At 35.3% G+C, this 16,782-nt stretch overlaps 2 protein-coding genes across 2 annotated transcripts; one reads left to right on the top strand and one right to left on the bottom strand.

Annotated features, from left to right (window-relative positions):
- Positions 1-5,548: 5,548 nt before the first annotated feature.
- Positions 5,549-8,101, top strand: LOC145903170 (uncharacterized). The gene is made up of 4 exons (XM_082991243.1): positions 5,549-5,885; positions 6,451-6,775; positions 6,969-7,163; positions 7,222-8,101. The coding sequence occupies exons 1-4, from the start codon at positions 5,676-5,678 to the stop codon at positions 7,449-7,451; spliced, it is 960 nt and encodes a 319-aa protein (XP_082847369.1). The 5' UTR covers positions 5,549-5,675; the 3' UTR covers positions 7,452-8,101.
- A 79-nt stretch (positions 8,102-8,180) lies between these two features.
- On the bottom strand, positions 8,181-15,970 carry LOC145902143 (uncharacterized). Its single transcript, XM_082990015.1, has 16 exons — positions 15,798-15,970; positions 15,115-15,315; positions 14,983-15,057; positions 14,451-14,554; positions 14,069-14,216; positions 13,931-14,013; positions 13,714-13,834; positions 13,334-13,546; positions 13,109-13,270; positions 12,660-12,866; positions 11,891-12,009; positions 11,679-11,813; positions 10,596-10,740; positions 10,441-10,542; positions 10,010-10,131; positions 8,181-9,729 (listed from the first exon to the last, which is right to left on the bottom strand). Exons 1-16 carry the CDS (start codon positions 15,799-15,801, stop codon positions 9,547-9,549), a joined length of 2,124 nt encoding a protein of 707 aa, XP_082846141.1. The 5' UTR covers positions 15,802-15,970; the 3' UTR covers positions 8,181-9,546.
- Between the last annotated feature and the right edge of the window lie 812 nt (positions 15,971-16,782).

The raw sequence follows: 16,782 nt of genomic DNA, 5'->3' as shown, positions 1-16,782 counted from the left end.
TCTCATTCTAAAATTTCATTTATGTAATTGTCATGCCCAAATTGTACAAGAACTAAACAGTAAATGATCAAATCAGTGGCATGCAGTTGGATGTCAAATAAAAACATATGCTATTATAACATATGTTTAAAGCATACCCCACATAATATTGTATGACAGACAATCTTTACACATTTAGTGAACAAAGATCACAGGTAAAATAACAATTATTATTAATAATGACTCTGGTACATGTAAAATAGCCGTTAAACTAACTTACAGTGTAGCTTTATTCCATACAATCGTCAAAACAAAGCGAAACGGTTCTATATATCGCACTGTGGTCTCTTCATTTTCAAGCGCGTATTGTCGTTTAATTGATACCGAAATACCTCAACCTGTATGCATTGGGCTGTCACTTGGCTGCAGTTGCTTGTACACTTCATTTACAAATCCCTGATTTGTCACAAGTCGTTATTTTTTGCTGCACGCTTTTGCAATATCTCATTATATTTCTATCTGTCGGTATTTTGCTTAGCCAAAGGAAACGCCCCGAAGCTCCAAGACACCCGGATGTGCAACATAGTATTGAGTCGATATCGACTAAAGCGGGTTACGCTTCAATGCACACAGTCTGATCACGTCATTTGATGTGTAAAAAAGCATTTTCAATTGATTGAAAACATTTTTTTTGTTGCAACTGGCTTTTCAATTTTTCACAAAACTCATTTGCTTGAGATTTTAAATATTTCTATTGCATTTTTTTCATCTGTTTTTGCGTAAAGAAGAGTTGTGTCTGCATAAACGATTTGTTTTGTTGAGGCTCCAGAAAATTTTCGTGTAGTTTTCGTGAATATTTTTTATAGAACAAGCATTACAGTAGTGGTTTTTATATTGTTTATTTCAAGCAGATGCCTATAAATACTTGTGTTATTTGTGGTTTGGTTGGTACCCAAAACACCTTTTGTCCCATAATTTTCCTATTGTTAGCAACAGAAATAGACAAAATTTTTATGACCCTAATCTTCAAGTGACATACAGACAATGGCATAACCAGGTTTGGTAATTTCCTACTCTGTTCCAGTTATAGGCTGGGTTTGGTCAAACCTAAAACTTTAAATCCCAGAAATATTTGCCCCACATCAAAAGTTTTGGCTGGTTTGCTCCGATAATGGGTAGCTAAGTCCCAAGTTTGAATAATGGTATGGGAATGGACAGAGTAACACAAGTTTGAAAAAAAAGCATCATAGTACTACATATGTGAAGTTATTGGGAGTTTATATAATGTAATTTTTCTTAACTTTACTAATATGTCCAAAAGACTCTACACAACACTCCTAGCTTTTGTTGTAACACCAGTTTGTTGTACGATGATAATCACACACAGAGAGGCCCAAAAAACAAATTATAACTATGGAAGGAACATATTTTTGCAACATATGCCAGCGGCAGATGCACTCCAGGCAAATTGTTAATTTTAATGCACATTTTCCAAAGCTTTGTTATTTAGAAAAAAACTTTATACAACTCCTTTTATCCCCAATGGGTTTAATTGAACCAAATTAGGAGCCACAGACATGATTTGCCAAATAAGCACAACCATAAATAAGCTGAACAACAATAGATGGGAACCAGTCCCTATTCCATTGTGCAATATTTTGTTTTGCAAAGTAACAAAAAACAAACATACTTGTTTACTAAATGTCATAATATCAAGCTAAACAAAATTCACATTTTTATACAGCCTAAATAACTTTTGTTAGCATTAGAAACTAAATTTAACATAGAAGCCTTGGATATTTTTCATTATGCTTGGCAGTACTATACTTAAACAGCTTCAACTTGCTACTGTGAAAAGTTCCTGACAACTGTTTTGTACAACATACAGGGCATCCATACAAAAAAACACATGCTCTACATATAACTTGCTTTACCATACCCACAAGATGACATAAACAACATTCGAATTAATTCAACTAAAGGTTTTGGTTTGGTTAATTTTTGCATTGAAAAAAAAAAAATGGATAAAAGCTAGCTAGGATACAAAGCTCCAGTTATGTTCTTCCCAATTTATCACATGCATAACATCAGGTACCAACACATGTTTTCAAGGTACTTTCTGAATCATTTACTTCAAAAAAATATTGTTTTATCAAACTTAAATGCTAAAAGTTTAATTTTATGCGAATGTTACAAAATTGTTTATTTGATGTTGTTAATACTATAAATTCCTTTTATGCAACTCTTTTTATAGTATTAACAAAGATACTATACAAAAGATAAAAGATACAATAGGAATTTATAGTATTAACAAAGATACTAAATGCTTGCTTGATGGTGAATATATTAAACATTTACTTGTATGCAGTATGTTTTTTTTAAGCTGTGCAGATTGTTGCATTGTACCACTTGACCGTTACGCACACCATACTATTAGTATTCTATCTATCACATGTTATATCATTTGTGTAATATTTTCTATGGGTGATGTCTTAAATTAAAACATATTTGCAAAGAAGCTTGATTTTAAATTGTAGGATCTAAACAACATACAATTATGGACAAAACATATAAAAGTGAACATAAGTATCAGACAAAGAAACCTTTTTTCTGTATTGTTTTCGCCAGTGTAAGTGTAGTGTATATTAAACATGCCAAAGCAAGAGTCATATCATTAATTCTAAATGACTAATTATGTATTATATAGATATTGCATATTTCACCAACAATTACTTTTGCAAAGTTATCTTGGTGTATCTATGCATAAAAATACTTGTTTACTCGCACAGTAAAAGTCTTACTTCAACATCGTTAGCGCCAAAACTAAACTTTTAAATTGGAAAGTGTTTCAGTGCCACAAAGATACAAAAAAAAGTGTTCAGGTGTCACTAAGTAAAAGAAAAGTGGCAAAACATGTCAAAATAAAAATAACTGAAGTGATCCTTTTTTATTTTTAAAACTATGTTGCTGGTATAATTAGGTTTTCAGTCTTCGCAGCCCAGGCATTGCAGCCTAGCTGGATAAGCCACTTTTTCCTGACAAGTTGGACCAAGATTTAAAAAATTAAGCTCCCGGTAAGGTTTAAACTCATGACCCTTGGCTAACCAGGCCCAATGCTCTACCAACTGAGCTACAAGAGCTCAGTAGTTTCCAGGGGGGTCGAACAACTTGACAGGCAACCTTCACAAATAAGTAGGGGATCTCGCCCTTAATTGCATAAAATATTACTGCGTTGCTGGTATTAATAATAAAAATTTTACACAAACTAGTAATTATGAAATTTTACACCTTGATAAAATGTGTTATATTAAAAGTAAAATTAGTTATACATTATTTTCTGTTAAATAACAGGTCATTAATGTATACCTTATAGTACATGCAATTAAACGAGATATGTAACATTTGATGCACATGGTGGTTGACTCCAAAACGAAGTCATAAATGGTGATCTAATAGCCGTAAGTTACATATATGTCAAACATAACCGATATTTTGCAACAAAAATGTGTTGCAAAAAAATGCGCGCAGTACGTACTCTCCATCTGACAGAAGACTATACAAATATGTTTCACTTCACACCAAAATATGGACGTTAATCGTTTTTAACATATTAGTATAGTATTCATGATATGAAAACTTTATCACACGCCGCTGACGCCTAAGCAATCATACGAAATTTGCTGAAATTACACGAACGCAGTACACAGTGTCTTACAAACTCCGACAAAAACTCTTGCGCTAAGCCCAACAACAATCAGGCCATAAACACTAAAGCAGACAGAAACAAAAAAATTCCGAGATCAGCAACATACTGCACGGTTTGCCTTTAGCAAATAAAAGATGAGCTCAATGCACTGAAAAGGCGATCTTCGTTATTGCAGTGTTTCCCCACCGCCATAGACACTTACACGTTTTACCTAATTGCTGCCAACAGGAGTTTATTTTTTTACAGCTCAGGTTCCAATACCAAAAATTTACTTAGTCGATTTAATTTGTTTCAAAAATAGTTATAAAAGAAATTGTTTTTGGGAAACTGTTGATTTTTCTCAGCGTTTTAAAACATTTTCGGAAACACTGAAAGGCTCGAGAACCAATTGTTTCTTTTTTCTCCACAAGCGAAATGACGTCATAGCCCCACCTAAAAACAATTTCCTGGCTGCAGGTTAGCGCCAGAGAGTTCGGGTCTTTATTTTTTGCAAAGTCATTTTTTGTCTGCTTGCTCCCCAGTTGGTTCAAAATATGATAATGGTATTGTGACAGGTGGTCGGAAAAGTGCACACTCATTTGATGGCAAACGCTTTCAAATTTCAAGATGCAAGGATATTGTCCCAAGCAAAAACTTAACACAATGCTTCATTTTTAAGTTCTTTAATAAGTTTTTATTTAAACACACTGGTTTATGTTGTGTTTGTCTTTGTGCCTAAATCAACAAAAAAGAGTCAAAATTCCCCACACTATTGCCGATCGCAGCATAACTTCGAATGGTAAATAAAGTTTTCGCAACTGTCGTTATATCCTTATAATGAAAAATTTAAATTTAAGGAGTCAAACCAATATAAGCTAGCTATGCTAAATGTAACTTTCCCCGGTTGAATTAGGAAAACCAATTTTTATACTTTATTTTTTACTTTTCGTAGGTGCGCCAACCTTGTTTCAGACGTAAAAATTACGTTTGAAAGCATTAGCTAGCTTTTTAGTGTGGCTATAGTCTCTGTAACAAGAACACGCAGAGTATTGTATCACCGCAAAAATTAGCGTACAAAAACTTCAAAGAGGCCAGAAAAGCTCTTGAACCTTTCAGGACAAAAAGTTAATGACTCGTCGCGAAGTTGTATTGTTTTTTGTTGCTTTGTCCTTCCTTTCGTTACAGTTTGGAAAAGTACGCCAAGAAAGAGAGTAGCCTACTTAACGCATTTCGTGTACCAAAGTCCGCGGTGTAATACTTATTACCATGCAGTGTGGCAAAATGTCACTGAAAAGTATCAATGTTACGATTTTCAAGTGGGTTGTGCGTCTGCGGTGATGGATTTACAGTCTCAATACAAACAAAATATGAGCAAACTTTAAAGGCCAATAATCAGAAACGAAAGGGTTTAAATGATCAAACAACGCTACCTTGTTGTTTTGTGCGAGAGATTATTTTACTCGCAATCAAAAGAAATGCGATACCGGTGTTCGTGTATACGAAGTGTGACCTACCATCGTTTCTGACCTTTTACAGCTATTTTCGGTGAACCAGCAACGCTTGAGAATTGTGAAGTTAGTTCTAGCTTACGTAAAAGTTTTTAAAAATGACGCTACTGAATCAATTTTTTTAGGATTCAGGACATATACTTGTAGGCAAACATAAATCTGTCAGATATTAGTTACGGCGAGGCAAAATCATTCATGCGCCGTCAGCCTCTTGGGCCCCATCACTGTACAAACAACTTGACGTATTGTAAAAATAGAGACTCTGCTGGCGTTCGACAGGGCAAGTAGGCGAACCTATTGTATGTTGGCTGAACAAGCAACATTGCGCTTTATTACTTGTTGCCACGGTGAAAGTATCAAACTTTTACTACTCTCGTTTGGTGATGCAGTGAGAAGTAACAGTCAGGTTTTGACCATTTTTTAGCAGTTTTTAAGCTATTGAACATTTGGAGTAAATTTTGTGTGAAAAAAAGGTATCCGCAGGGGACAGCTTGCACAACAAAATGGAAGCAGACAACTTTAGTATAATCGACACAGCACCTGATAAGACAACGCTATCTCCAGCGGAACAAAAGAAACTCGAAAAGGCAGAAAAGTCCCTTCAAAAAAAGAAAGACAAATGGAAGGTTTTTGTTGATTTTTTGTTGCGACACATGAGTATCGTAACCACAAAGTATGTTGCTTGGGAAAAGGATGAATTCGAGCAGTTTAAGGTATGATATAGCCTGGGCATGCTTGCTTTATTTTTCCACATTTTTCAATGACTTTTTATGACGAATATAGACTATGTTTCCTTGCCAACACATATTCCAGGGGTTGTTTTTATAGCTGAAGTAGCTTCCTAAGTTACGAGATTTGTCAGTGAACAAGTCTTTTGTTCGATTCTCGCTAGGAAACTCACAAGCACGCACAGGATACTTGTTAAACATCAACTACACTCAAGTTAACGACCACAGACGTTATTTGTGGCGTTTGTTCGATAAAATCTATACCGAACTATATATGTAGAAAAACAGTTGCATTGCAACATCAGAAACTTTTTGATATTTTGTTGTGTGTGAAATTGGAAGGTTTATTTCCACTTATATTACACGAACCATAAATTACAAATGTTTTTTGTCTGTTAGAATCATTTATTTTAATTGTTAATGTATATACATAGTAGAATCAAGTCATTTGTGCCCTTTGGAGCCAAGGCAATTGTTATGTGGGTAACGGTCTTATACCACCTATACCACCCATACCACCTATATACACAACTTGTATTTTATTTTTCAGCAAGCTTTAGAGAAAGCTCAGCGCCTTGACGACAAAGAATCTACAACCGCAGCCAAAACGTACAAAAAGTTAAAAGAAAGGTCGGAAATTCTTGCCACTCGGCGCTACTTCGGCGAATGTAACAAAATTCGCAAATACATCGATTTGGTTGCGCGACTGAGGGGCCTCAGTTTGATAGCAAGGGACTTTTACAAGTCAATTAAGAAAGGGAAAGTCGAAAATGTGGAAACTATATTCAATTATCTTCAGTACTGGAAAGGGTTCACGGGGTCATCGTTTGACATTGGAGAATTAAATCCAAAAGGAGTAGACCCGAACCACCCTGGTAGGTTTACAAATGCAGTAAAATTATCCTATTTTGCTTAACTGAGTTTGTATTGCTTTGTAGGCTGTATATTTTCATGCATATTTAATTTATACGTCACACGATTCATTAATATACTTAGGTGTGATATTCTTTTTAAATTTCTGATGTTGATCTCAGTGCAATTATTAATGTAATCTGCTACACTTTGTAGGAATGAAGTACGTCATGTGGCTCTGTTTGGTTCGCACGCTGCTAAATCTGGGCCAGAAGTTTTTGAAGGATGCATCTGAATTGACAGAAATACCACTGGTAGCCTCTTCAATATACGTGCGTTTTAATCTAACTGAAGAGCAGGCTGCTGTGTGCAACAGACTGGAAGATATACTAGCCACCCACGTCACTAAAGGTATATGCACGTTACATATACTGGACATGCTACTGTAACTTAAACAAAATTTCCACAGCCACAGGAATCCAAACCACTGGGTATGGAAGTGAAAAGAGTTTAAACTATAGTGGACTTGCCTCAGGACTTGAAGTAAAAAAGCGAAACGGAGTGACGAGTAATGCTCAACTGCCGGGCGAAAACGACCACCTGACTTTTGAGCTTCCGCCAGAGCCACCAAAAGATAAGAAAAAAAAGAAAGGCAAAAAGGGCAAGAAAGGTAGCGGGAAGAAAAAGAAACGGAAGTAATTTTTACGAACGTATACAGAAAATGTTGTGCAATAGTACCACCGCCACGAGATACTCAAATTTGTGCCGTATATAAAAAAAATGCACGCATGTGTATGTGAGTATGAACTCGATTCCGTAATTGCGAGTATACTATGACATATTTTTCGTGACTTACGCTTCTGTGCGACTCTTTGCAACGTTTGCTTCAAACCTTGTTTGTTTACCACTTGTGACTGTGTTTAGGTAATACCCGTGCACTTACTAAAATTTCTTGTTAACGTTGACAAAAAAAAACAGGAAATCGTCGGTATAGAATAAAAAAATTGAAAAGACGCATATGCTGTCCGACTTCTCCAGAGAATGTTTATTGATCACACTTTTTTTTGGTATCTTCATTCATTTCTATTGCAAAATGCTTTAACTTTGTTTAAACACGAATTGTTTTGTTGTATCGATTGTAATCACCAGCTTTTACAGGCGATTAGTGTACTTTTGTTCATGGGTACCTTACCTTGATAGAAATAACTACACATAATTGGTTGTTATAAAGCCTTACAAATATAAAAAAACTTTTTATTTTAATTGTTTCATGCAATTAATTGTCTTTTCTTGCAATCCTAATTCCTTGCTGAAAGAATTATCTATATTTTCTATCCAATGTTTTTAAAATTTGTGTCAAAATCGTATTTAAAAAAAGGAAACACTATACGTTGGCTCGTACATGGAATAAATGCGACAGACGTTCATTTCAAACTTTATTTTAAATAATACGATGTATAAGTTTTTTGAGCGTGCAGCACAGACGCTAAAGAAACATGAAGATCTAACAAAATCGCACCTGTTCGAAATGAAACTGACGGCACGAAATTGTGGTGTGCGCAGTAACCAAGCAAGGCAATATTGCAAAAATAACAGTTGCTAAAACAGAAAAATGTTGTTTGCAAACTAGCTGTTGAATTACAAAATTACAGCAAAAATGAAGCTATCATAGCCGAGTGACGGCTAAGACTATGCTAATGCGGCTTCTAATGCTTTGCATCAACAGTGAAACCATGTCCAGGGAGCAATCAACTTCAGTAAATGCGTCCATTCGCAGATATTTTACAGTTTACAGGTTCAGTTTAATGTTAAACAGCAAACAATTATTTATAATTATTTATCTTCAAAAAATGAACTAATTGCAAAGGGAGAATGGGCAAGTTGATTAGATTAAGAGTTACGAGCAGCAGATCTATTTCACATTTGTCGTTGGTGTCCGACAGAAATATCTACCATACCAACGTCAAACGTTTTTAACATTTTGCGGCCAAAATAATGTTTTCGCGTTGTGTGTTACAGGAGTAAAATATCGAGACCCTTTGCATTATTCCTACTTAGTTTAGATTGGCGATTCGATCACCATAAAACATAAAATAACGTAAAACCACATATACTGCACATGATATGTCGCATGGTGAAACGTAACGCACAACATTCACCAGCTTGTCCACGAGAAAGTGCCAGTGGGAAATCCCCAAATATTGCGAAATATCAGAGTTTGGTATAACGTGTAACTTACGTTTTATACATTTTATAGCAGAAAAATTTTTCTGACCCAACAAGGCCACAGATATAATGCAATGGTTTGGTCGTTTGGTTAAAATATCACGGAAAGAATTAGGACATAAAAGTGATGCCATGGATAAATCTGACGAGATAAGAAAAATTACAGAAACGTCAGTGACAGCGTTTTGCACAAGGTTTTACTGAACACAATATTTGTTTCCGGCACATTTAGGATCGGCTGAACTGTGGTTGACCTTCTAGGATAAAACAACCGAAACTGGCAAATCGCTGATAGGTAACACCGTTTAACATTTCTGCTGTGTTTGGGGAAAAGTGAAGCGCAATTGCAATTTCCACATGTGAAAAATGATCACACGGCAGCACCTGTAGTCAGCGACCGAACAAGTTTGTTGTGCAAAGGCTAGCGATTGGTTCAGCGTGTCCACCAATACTTCATCACAACTAAGGCAACTATATTCTATCGGCAACAGGGTCAGTCTTTAACAATGGAAAAAACGTAGTGCATACGTTGTGTTTGGGGTTACAGTGTTCAGTTTGCTTTTTGTGGCTACATTTCTCGCCTTCGAGCTTCCTTCTTGTCAGGTTGCGCCAGGGCTTGCTGATGTCGACTATCAGGGTCGCTTTCGAAGTCATCTTCCTTGCTGTCACCGTATCCATTGTTATCGTCGTTTTCTTCAGCGTATTCGTCATCCTCTTCTTCGCCGTTGTCATTTTCTCCGTTGTAACCTTGCTGTTGAATGACGAAGAGCAAAAGCAACATATTATTTTCTATAGCAGTGACACAAGCACAAAAATATCGAAATCTTAAACGGGCATAACAATATATATATATATTTCTATATATATATATAGTATGCGGTGATATTTAAAAAAAACACCTACATCCATTTTTTAGAATTATTTCACTCCACAGCCTTGCTTTGTCAGTGAGATACCTTAACGACAACTATGGTCAAAACAGCTGACAAGTGTTTTTTCTGTTACAAGAAAACACGATGAAGTTATCTTACTTCATCTTCTTCACCACGATTGTGGTCATTCTCGTTGCCAACAGGAGCATGACCAACAAATTGAGGATCTTCCTTGTGTGGTCGTTCTGCAGGTGGTACATCCACTTGTGCGTTGTCTTCATCTGTGTGTGTATTAATCAGTGGGGATATTGTAGAGGCTTATGTGGAAGAAATTTACTAGCTACATATATATTTTGTGATAAAATATGCATTCCCAGCAAACATCAATAACTTGCTCCCTAAAACTTACAGTCCTATGTACATTGCATTGTTACAAAATTTTACTAAAAATGTTATTTATGCTTTGTTTCTTAGCAAAAGCGTTTACATTTAATTAAAATTTACAGGACAAAAATATGCACAAGTAACCACACAAGCTTTCAAAATTGTTCCTTGTCTGAGATTAGTTGTCTGCAATATAAAGAACATACCATATTGTTCGGCATCTTCATCATTATCAGATTGTTGTTGTTTGTTGTTAACCATCCCAAGATTTTTGGCTTCTTCTTCAAAAATTTGCCCATGAACTTGGCCTGATAGGAAGTTGAATTTATCATCTATGAAGCTTAAAAATATCTGCCAGTACCTTTATGCAGATCTGCCTGCTTCTGCTTAACGAGCTCCTCAATTTGTGCAGCTTGAACATTCAAAATTTGTTTGTTTTGCTCTTGCAACTCCTTGAGCATTTCAATGGGATTTCCTTTTGATTCGCTTTTATCATTGTTTTCATCCTTAAAATCAGACCAAAATTTAACACATGGACAAAAAAACCAATGCTTTATTTTGTGGCACACATTGGATGTTATAGTTTTTGTCACTTATATCCACAACTACTGTTTATTCATGATTGAGAAATAAACATAGGGACAAAAACAGTTTTAACAAACATGCCCTGTTGATCTATAATATAGAGCTCTTGCAGAAAATGGTTCCATTCATTGCATACCAAATACAGTAAACTCAAGCCCAACAATAAGGCAGAGGTTTCACTAGCTGTGTCCTAATCCAACCAGTCAAGCATAAACGTGGTCAGCATTAATGAGAATGGGACAGTATAATTTTATGCTAGTGTGATAGTTCCCAATGCCAGTAACGTGACATTTTAACTATAACTGTGGTGGTATGATTTAAAGAAAACCATTTTTTAATTCCTTAAATAAAGATGCTGACATATTTTACTGCACAGGTTTATTAAAACTTAAGTGTAAGTTGTCTTGACGAACACTACCAAATATATATAAATTTCCTTAATGCACTGTGTCAGTCTCTGGTCTATAACTATAGCACTTGCTGGTGCATTGTTTTGATAAGAGACTGACTATAAAACATTTATATTAGCTTAAGTTTGATCTCACTTCCACAGGTGCTCACGTCACAGCATGTCACTTGCAGCACCTGAGAAAGTGAGATCAAGCTCTCAGAAGCTCATGCTAATATAAATGTTTTACTGTCAGCCTCTTATCAAAACAGTGCACCGGGAAGTACTATCAAATATATAAGCATGAAGTCAACAATATCATTTCTGTGAGCTGCATACAGATGGCAACTGTCTCGACCAATGTGCAGCAACCTCATAGGTGAAAACGATGGCCATCTGCATGCAGCTCACAGCACTACCATCAAAATGAAGTAATTGTTTGGCGATTTAACCTCAACAAAATTAAGTTACTTTCTGGTCATTTTGTTGGTCAAGTTCCTGTCTTGCAAGCTGTTCAGCCTCCTTGGCTTTTCTTTCCTCCATCTCAATTTGCTTCAATTCTTCACTTTTTTCACCTCCATTCTCTCCATGATCAACTCTGTCCTCCTGCGACAATAAACAAATGCATTAGGTTTGCTTGTTCATGATTCCAATACAATATCACAGCAGATTGTGTCACAAACCGAAAGATTGTTTTCTTGTTGAATGCTGTCAACATCTTCAACTTGGTCATTGTTTTCTTCAGATGGAGCCTTTTCTTTGTCTTCTCGCTCAATGTCTGTCTCATGCTCGGCACCAACATCTGAAAGTGTTCAATTGAATTAATTCAAAAGGCCATATCCATTTATAATTGAAGATATTTCAAGATATTTTTCTGAGCTGTGTTTAAACTACAATTTATTGAACAAAACTATCGATTGAATAAATAAGTTTTGCTCACCACATTTTAAATTCCTAAATGATAACAACACATGCATTTTTGTAATGAATTTGTACAATACAGTTTCACATACATGGCAACATATGTATACGTATAGAAACATCTACTAATAATTTTAAACTGTTGATTAATTATCAATATGAATGCACTAGAAAAACGTGCCTGTACATATAAGGTTATAAATGACTGGCAATTGGAGCACAGCACAACAATGCCAATCACAATAAACTTTTATGGTATTTTTGATACAAAACATAACACCAATGTAAAAAGTGGCAAAATGTAACAACCTAAAACTTCATTACCTTAACAATCAAGTTCTTGTTTTATATATAATGCAGCTGCCGGATCTTGAATTGCATTTGTAGTGTGATACAATTAACAAGCAATGGCATATAGTTCAATACACTTGAATAAAATTAGAGCATCATTGACAAATGTAGATACATACACCAGGTTAAAAATCAATACATTACAGCTTTTGTTTTGACAAATAAAAGTTGGTAGCATACCTTGAATATCCTGGCTTTCATTATTTTCAGGCTGATCTTGGTCCTTATGGTACTCCTGAGCTCTAACAGGGTCTTCATTATTCTTATTATGATCTGCTTGTTCATGGGGATCTGCATCTTCCTGCTGATCATTAAGTTGATGATTATCCACAGGATGATCTGGGAGGTGTGATTTTTCAGTTGAAACTGATTGTGGATCACTCACACCTTTATAAACAAAAAAATGTTGAAACAATGTGGGATTGCCACAAACCTGCAGTAAATTTTGCTGCCACAATTCATGGCGAATTTTGGACTTTTTCAAGTAAACACCAAATAAAAAAGTCAAAAAAAGGAAGTCAGTAGTAAGCTTCAAAATGAACAGGTTGTTTAAAAAACGTGGTAAAACTCTTTCGCTAACTTAAAGTATACCTAACATAAACAGATGTGTGCATTGTTGCAGAACTTACCATGGCATTTTTCTTCACATTCTCTGTAAGACGCAAAATTGTTATTATTTCCCCCACAACCAGTGAAAATAAAAACCAAGCAACGGTTAACTTGTGTGTCATAATAATATCTATGCATTGATGCTGTGCATGTTCCGACTTCTTTTGGCAATAGACATATGTCTAGAAGCACAACATTACATCAGTCATTAAGGCGGCAATTTGAAACAGGGACCAATTTCTCACTGTTTTCTTGTGGTGCTTGCTTTTTCTCTGGATCAAGGGGTTGCATTTCGTTTTGTTGTTGCGCATTGTTTCTGGCAGCCAGCATATTGTCCCGTTGCTGCTTTTCCAGGCGCTGTTTTTCCAGCAACATTGATCTGCTTTCTTGCTGTTGCAGCAATTTTTCACGATTGTTTTCCATTAACTGTGCATTTTTGGGATCCCCTCCAAAATGAGCTGTGATAAAAAGTCACATAAAGTATGAAAGGAAAAAAAAAAACACTGACAGTTAAAATAATGTCATAGTTGTTCAACATCGGAATTTTTTTTATACCTATATACCCAAGTATATCTAACCCATGTCCAGGAATCACTGTATGTTAGTTAGCTGTGTTATGACCTACCAAAAACCATGGCCCTGTCATCAGGACGCAATTTGCCTAAATTTGGGTGGTCAAGTTTAAGAATATCAGCTCCAAGGCCAGATAACAAGGAGTGCAACTTTAGGTATTTGCCAACTTCTTTCTGTAAAACAACCATAGGTTTACACATTTACAGAAGCATGGTACCAATATGCATTTACGCAAAAAGTTTATAAAGGAAAAAATGAATTAATTGTACCTGATTAACCACATGATCTACTTTCAGTTGATTGTGGTTCTGCTGGAGTTTGTCATGTTCATTTTGCAACTGAGTGAATTTGCCTAAAATATCAATTGAAGTAAAAACCTTGGTTTAAATTCTTACATATAAAAGTACTTTGAAGATCATTGACATTGGATTGAAGACCAGATTTCTCTTGCAGTTGTTGTTGCAACTGGTTTAATTGCTCCTCATACTGTTGGGCAGAATTTTTGTTTTTTGCCTTGATCTCATCGATTCTCTTATTTGCATCTTTTAACTGCTCCTGTTAAATAAAACTAAACATTAGTGACCACTGTATATGTGCAAAAAATAGCATTATATATTACTCAAATATTAAAATACAGCTAAATCTTTATGAGCCTCCAATGAATTTTGATCATAATTGACAACAACAAAGCAACTGTTTCAGGCCTCCACATATATGCTACTTGCCAAGTATTTTCATCACAATCAAAACCAACCATACCAAAACTAACTAGTACAAAGTTAAAATAACCTGAGAATTGAGGTGTTTGCTGTTTAGCTCCTCAAATTTAAGTTGGTGTTCTTTGTCCAGCTTTTCAAGCGCAACCTGATGTGACTGAAGATGTTGTTCCAATTCTGCAAGTGATATTTATATTTTATATAACAACATCAAATTACTGTTTAAAACAATAAGGGCTATAAGTTAAAACAATATTTTAGGATGTCTCCCTTAGCATATGTACCTATGCATTACTACATCTGTTTACATTATCTAATCATGACCAATTATTCGTTGGTCATAATCAGACTCTCACAAAGTAGAGACCCAGACAGCCCAATGATCACAATAATTTTATATGTAAACAATGCTCATGGAATTTGTTTGTGTGATGGACATGAGTTTACATTTTCACTAGGTCTAAGTCTTGCAGTATATACAAATATATATTCAGAACAAATATCCAAATTTCCAGGTTTTATATCTACATGTGGATATAAAACAACAACACCAGTGTATGCTGTGATTAGTTTATTTGAAGGCAACAAAGTAAACCAGGTGTTACCATCTTTTGTGCTTTGATGATCTGTTTTTTCTTTTTGCAAAAAACCTTCTAACTTGGATCTGTCTTCATACACAACTATAAAAGAAAACATAAAAACACACATATAATAAGTATATAACAAAAACTGTTTACCTTGAAGTTGGGATGATAACGATTGGTGTTGTGACTGAAATCTCTGAGATTTTATGTCCATATGCTGCATTTTTCCTTGGAGTAAATTGTACAGATACACCCCATAGCCAAGTGCAACAATCAAAATTAAAATGATTGTGGTTTGAATCCATCCCCGGTGCCGTCGATTAAACATCATAGAGTTCTTGGAGTTGATGTGGACTGATTTTAAAAATAAAAACAATTACAAACTCATTGCACAAAACACTTAATAATCTTATCCGTTCAAGTGCACACTAACACATAGTACACAAAAATTTGTATAACACAATCGAAAAGGCAAACACTTTTGTAGGGCCTGCACTCATTTGTCACAAAAATTCTCATGAACTGTGTGAGGTTTTAACCTATGTTGCCATAACTATTACAATTGTAAGGTAAACTTATAATTTGTTTATGCTGTAGTAGTAAATTTATGGCACAGTATTTAAATTTATAGGCCAATATATGGCGCAACCTGTTTTAGAAGACTTTTGGGTAATTTCAGTGTCCTAAGATGTATTTTTAAGAATATAACACATGTCTTCCAAAGGAGAATGTATGGTAGGTCTACTCACACCCACTTTATCATCACATAACACCGCAAAAACGCTCTAAATAATTTTACACAATGTTGAGTTGCACAGTTTGCTGAAAGAACTTACTCATAGATGCTTCGTGCTGATTCTTCAGGTTAAAAATCTCTTTTACATCAAAGTGCAGGTATCAAGCCTTTCCTGCAGAAACAAATGAGCTTTTTGGCAGCTGCAGCTTTAAAACACGAAACAAATGGTTTATCCGGAGGCAAATTATCCTCTGGGAATGGTTGTCGCAAAGTTGCTCGAGCGTAACGAAGCAAAGAGCAAACGTCACTGCTCTTCCTCGGAGAAGGTCCTGTCACTACATTAGTTATTACAAAGTTTTGTTTTATGGTAGTTTCCAAATATTTTGGTTGAAGTGTACTACTTTCTTCAAACCACTCCCCAAATGACGCTTTTGAAAAAACATGTGAATTACTCCCAGGAGTCAAGATGTCATGGATACTTCGGACAAGGCACTTTACGTCACAATGAGGTATTACTAAAACACTTCAACAAAAGATTTATGTTTCCAGGAAGTTTACAATCAAATCATGTCGACTTAGAAAATTATAATCAAAAGTCAATTTATTAGTGAAACCAAGATTTTCAATTTGTATGTGTAAAGTGCAGCGCACATAAGTGTTGTAAAGCGCCTTGGATTACATACATTCTCTGTTTCACGTTTTCCTCGTATTTCGTATCGCTGCAAAAAAAGCATTTTAAGACAATTTGTAAACACTTGCTGGTGTCCATCATGCGTGACCAGTTTCAGCGAATTACCGTATTTTACGGACCATAAGGCGCAACTTAAATCCTTTTTTTTCCTCATAAATTGATCGTGCGCCTTATAAGCCGGTGCGCCTAATGTATGGATCAAGTAGTGCTTTATTGCCTACACTCAAAACCAGTACCGATACTATTATAAATAAACCACCGTCTTACACAATAAACTACGGTAAAAGCAACTAGCAACTGTGATATTCATACTATTGTGATTTGCTTACATTTATTACGTAACAAGTTTTTGTTTAATGAGCTTTATACGGTAACCCATACTCCTTAAAATACG

Source organism: Ascidia mentula, chromosome 5 (assembly GCF_947561715.1).
Source record: "Ascidia mentula chromosome 5, kaAscMent1.1, whole genome shotgun sequence".
Lineage (NCBI taxonomy): Eukaryota > Metazoa > Chordata > Ascidiacea > Phlebobranchia > Ascidiidae > Ascidia > Ascidia mentula.
Note: the sequence above shows the minus strand (reverse complement) of the source record. Positions and strands in the feature narration are given on the sequence as shown.

What these genes read in the sequence shown, in the direction of transcription:
- LOC145902143 (XM_082990015.1), bottom strand. An exon ending in TCATCAAAGCACAAAAGATG is followed by an intron (nt 14,555 to 14,982) that starts GTAACACCTGGT and finishes TATCACTTGCAG; the next exon opens with AATTGGAACAACATCTTCAG. An exon ending in GCAGGCAGATCTGCATAAAG is followed by an intron (nt 10,543 to 10,595) that starts GTACTGGCAGAT and finishes ACTTCCTATCAG; the next exon opens with GCCAAGTTCATGGGCAAATT.
- LOC145903170 (XM_082991243.1), top strand. Translation starts at nt 5,676, where the DNA reads ATGGAAGCAGACAACTTTAGTATAATCGACACAGCACCTGATAAGACA. An exon ending in ATGAATTCGAGCAGTTTAAG is followed by an intron (nt 5,886 to 6,450) that starts GTATGATATAGC and finishes TTTATTTTTCAG; the next exon opens with CAAGCTTTAGAGAAAGCTCA. An exon ending in AGTAGACCCGAACCACCCTG is followed by an intron (nt 6,776 to 6,968) that starts GTAGGTTTACAA and finishes TACACTTTGTAG; the next exon opens with GAATGAAGTACGTCATGTGG.